The 3,779-nt window shown below is 52.4% G+C and overlaps 1 protein-coding gene across 1 annotated transcript in view; it reads left to right on the top strand.

Moving 5' to 3' along the window:
- LOC104530262 (laminin subunit beta-3-like) overlaps window positions 1–3,779 on the top strand; it is a gene marked incomplete at its 5' end in the record, with an annotated part of 10,503 nt that overhangs the window by 3,744 nt on the left and 2,980 nt on the right. Inside the window, 5 exon segments of the mRNA XM_029086684.1 lie at window positions 1–105; window positions 1,254–1,457; window positions 2,121–2,265; window positions 3,630–3,777; window position 3,779. The exon segment at window positions 1–105 is cut by the window's left edge and continues 39 nt beyond it; the exon segment at window position 3,779 is cut by the window's right edge and continues 47 nt beyond it. Coding sequence (XP_028942517.1) covers window positions 1–105; window positions 1,254–1,457; window positions 2,121–2,265; window positions 3,630–3,777; window position 3,779 — 603 coding nt within the window.

Raw genomic sequence — 3,779 nt, 5'->3', positions numbered from 1 at the left:
AATGCTGCAGGGCTGGAGGGGGGGCTTGTGGAGTCCACCTCCAAGCTGCTGACCCTGAAGGGCGAGATAACCTCATCTCCCAACCTGACCCCCGTCATAAATAAGGTGAAGATACAAAGTGGTTTTATGACTTCCCCACTGCGCACATCTAGTTTTCAGGAGGGCCCCTGCAGTGCTCAGGAGGCAGAAGTCTCATCCTGCAGTCACACATCTTCCCTCAAACAGTGCAGCACAGCATGAGACAAAGTCTCTGTCCAGGGAGACTCATAAATGGCATCCAAGCAACCTGCTGCTTTGGGACAGCAGTGGAGAATTGGCTGAGCATCACTTTCCTGGGGATCACGGATACTGAAGCGCTGCCCACCACCCCCTCCCAAGCACGCGCGTTTTCCTCCAAGGACTCTCTCATGTGTCAGTCCTTGTATCTCAAAGACCCACTTAATTTCTGGATGAGGTTTCATTTATTTCTCTTTTGCTGCTTTGTTATCGCCATGGAGATCCATTTCGGTGTCTCCTAATGCACGGTTGCTGTGGAGACCACCAGCCTTCCCTCTCTGCTTTTCAGGGCAGCAGCACGTTCCCAAGCGACCAGCCTGTGCCGGTGCTTGCACTGGCTCTGGGTTCACATGTGTCCCTGCTGCAGAGAGCTCTTTGGTGGGTGCTAGCTCTGGAAGATGCCATGCCATTAAATCCACTGGTGTCCCAGTGAGAGAGCAGGGTCTTCTCATCCCATTCTCTCTCCCAACACAAATGGCACAGGTTGGACAGGGTTCCCCTGCCACAAGGGGAAGAGTTGCTGTCCTGAGAGTAAATGAGATGTTTGCTCCATGCAGACACGTGCTGTTACTCTCTGTGAGCTGTTGGGGTTCAGCTCCAGCTTTGTTCTCATTGATGCTCTGGTTGGGGTGGTGAGGAGATGCAGACCTTGTGTTCCTGTCTCAGGTGTGGGTGTTCAGCGCTGCCGTGCACGTGTGTAGCTCTGACTGCCCTTCTCCGACACAGTCACAGTCTCTGGTCATTGTCACTTGGGCTGTGCCACATCCCTTGCCATCAGCCCTGTCAGGAGGAGGGTCTGTCCCTGTTCCTGTGCAGAGCTCGGCAGCACGAGCACAATGAGTCCCCCATCTCCCCTGGTGAGGGTCTCCTGAACTGCGGGCCCCTGTGATGCGCTGGTTTGCCTCCCTGAGGGCACTGAGGTCTCCCCAGCGAGGTGGGTGCCCTCACTGCCCCACCACTGCTCTCTCCCTCTCCAGATCTGTGGTGGCTTCCGAGTGGAGACCTGCACTCCAGCCCGGTGCGAGGGGCTGCTCTGCCCACGGGACAACAGCACAACCTGTGGGGCCGGCCGGCCCTGCCGCGGCATCTTCCCGCTGTCGAGCGGGGCCCTGGCCGTGGCCGGGGACGCTGCCCGGGAGTTCCGCAGCCTGAGCGCCCGGCTCCGGGAGATGGAGCAGCTGGTGAGTGTGGGCAGCGCTGCCTGACCCGCGGCCGAGCTCTGTGCTCCGTCCTTTGGTGTCGAGCTGTGATAAAAACCACCCCATTCCAAACGCTATTTGGGACTGGATCTTTTGGACAGCTGCAGAAATTCAGGAGTTTTTGAGTGGGAGACTTCCTGCTGCGTGCGTGGGTCCTGCCTGCCCCCAGCACAGGAGCTGCGGAGCTGAAGGCATGTGAGCAGCTCTGGAAATGTCACAGGGAAGCCTGTCCTCCTCCTGGTTTGGGATTAGTGCGGCAGAAGGGATGGGGATGTGGAAACCTCTCTGAATCCGCAGGTGTATGTGCTCTAACATTTGATGCAATCCAGAGTGTGTTAGTGCTGTTGCAGATTCTTTCTGTGGCCCCTTGGGTGCTTGCAAAGGTAAAGGGAGTTTTCAAACTCGTTCAAAATCCATTTCAAAGGTGTTTTAAAAAGCTAAATGCTCCTGACCCTGTTTAAGAGCTTTCTCTGCAAATGCAACCCTCCATCTTTAACACTTACAATTCTTTAAGTCAGCGGCATATTAAGAATAGGGACTGGCAGAATTGCAAGGTGCCTTGCCCAGTTCGCTCAGAGTTCAGGTAGGGCTGCTGGGCTTCCAGGTCAAGAAGAAAAGGCTCCGTCAGGATATTGTTATTTGCAGATTAAAACAACAGAGACGTCTGCAAATCAGATTCAAAGCAATACTCGGCGGCTTGCGGATCAGATGAGCGTCACGAGGACCCAGATAGAAGGAGACGTCCGGCGCATCCAGCAGTTCATCCAGCAAGTCCGAAACTTCTTGTCAGGTAGCGCTGGGCAGGCTGTGAAGTGTGTCTGTGCACGTTGACTTGTGCACAGAAAACCCCCAGTTTTTACAGTGGTGTGTGTGAGAACAATAAGAGTACAGCACGAGGGAGGTGGCTGAATAGCTCACCCCGTTAAGCTCTCGGATATCCAGTTTATCTGCACGTGGGTATTTACGTAGCAAAGGTAACGTGTGTCCTCTGAGATGGCCAGGCAGGCTCAGATAGTGTTTTCTGAAAAGCAGAGAAGATATTTCAGCAGTAGAAAAAAATCTGTAATGTTATCAGGAGTTGCAGTTTGACCATCTGACTTGCTCAGGCTTGACCGTGCTGTTCAGATCGACCCAAATTAATCCTGTTTTATCTGTGTCCACTTCCCTGGGATGTCAGTAGGGCAGACCCTGCCTGCTTCTTTCTGGGGATGTTTGGGGGCCATCTGTGAGGTCCATGGGGCAGGAGGTACCACATGGCCTTGACCTTCTGTGTGCAGGGCTTCCTGGAGGGGTCTCGCAACATCCCCCCGTGAGCTGCTCTGAAATATTACCTCTAAACCAATGAGCTGAATTACCACGAGTGGAAAGCTGTGGAGATGATCTTCTGTCTGTAGCACGGACAACAGCTTCCTTTGTGTCCCACTCTGCCTCAGAGCCTTGTGCCATCTCTGGGGCTCGAGGACAAACCCATCCCTGTGTCTGGTGCTCTCTGAGGATTTGCAGTCAGCATTGACCTGATGCAGAAAAGTTTACCAGCAACACTCACTGACTGGAGATAAACAGACAAATCTTCTCTGGAGCAGACAATTAATCAGACACGAATTCCTCGTTGGCCTATAAACCAATGGGATGACTTATTGTTCGCAGACAGATTGTAATAACATAATGAGCCTCATGAGCATTAGCTGAATAAGAAAATCAGGTCATTTGGTGCTGCCTGGTGTTAATGATGAGTGAAGATATTTCTGAGCTAATCGCTGGGCTAATGTCCCTTGGGCTTTGCCTGCTTCTGATTCCTCAGTTTTATTAACTTTTATTTGTGAAATTAAAAAAAAAAAAAAAGCTTGTCTTGAAACACAGCCTCATCTGCTCAGTGAGGTCCACCTGACTCTGCTCTGGGCTTAGCCATGGTGTTCTCTTCACCAAATTAAAGGTATCATTTCAGTACTTCCCTGAAAGTTTTGCTGATGTGAATGGGAAGTACATGAAATTCAAGGGGATTAAATTCAGGGTGGATGCTGGCAGCTGTCTGGAATGAAGAGACTGTGCGTGAGGGCGTGCTTGGCTGGATGCCTGCCCTCGTCCTCCCTTGCATTTGCAGTCCCACCTTTCCTCTCTCCCATTGCTGACGCCGTCTGTCTCTTTGCTCTGTAGACAAGGACACGGACCCTACCACTCTCCAGGAAATCAGCGACTCTGTTCTCTCCCTGCGTCTCCCCACGGATGCTGCTGCAGTCCTGAGAAAAATGACTGAGATCCAAAATTTGGCCACTAAGCTGCAGTGCCCAGAGAGCATACTGGCCC

The sequence above is a fragment of the Antrostomus carolinensis genome, unplaced genomic scaffold (assembly GCF_000700745.2).
Source record: "Antrostomus carolinensis isolate BGI_N321 unplaced genomic scaffold, ASM70074v2 scaffold2979, whole genome shotgun sequence".
Classification (NCBI taxonomy): Eukaryota; Metazoa; Chordata; class Aves; order Caprimulgiformes; family Caprimulgidae; genus Antrostomus; species Antrostomus carolinensis.
The sequence above is the reverse complement of the archived record's forward strand: the minus strand, read 5'-3'. Positions and strand labels throughout refer to the sequence as shown.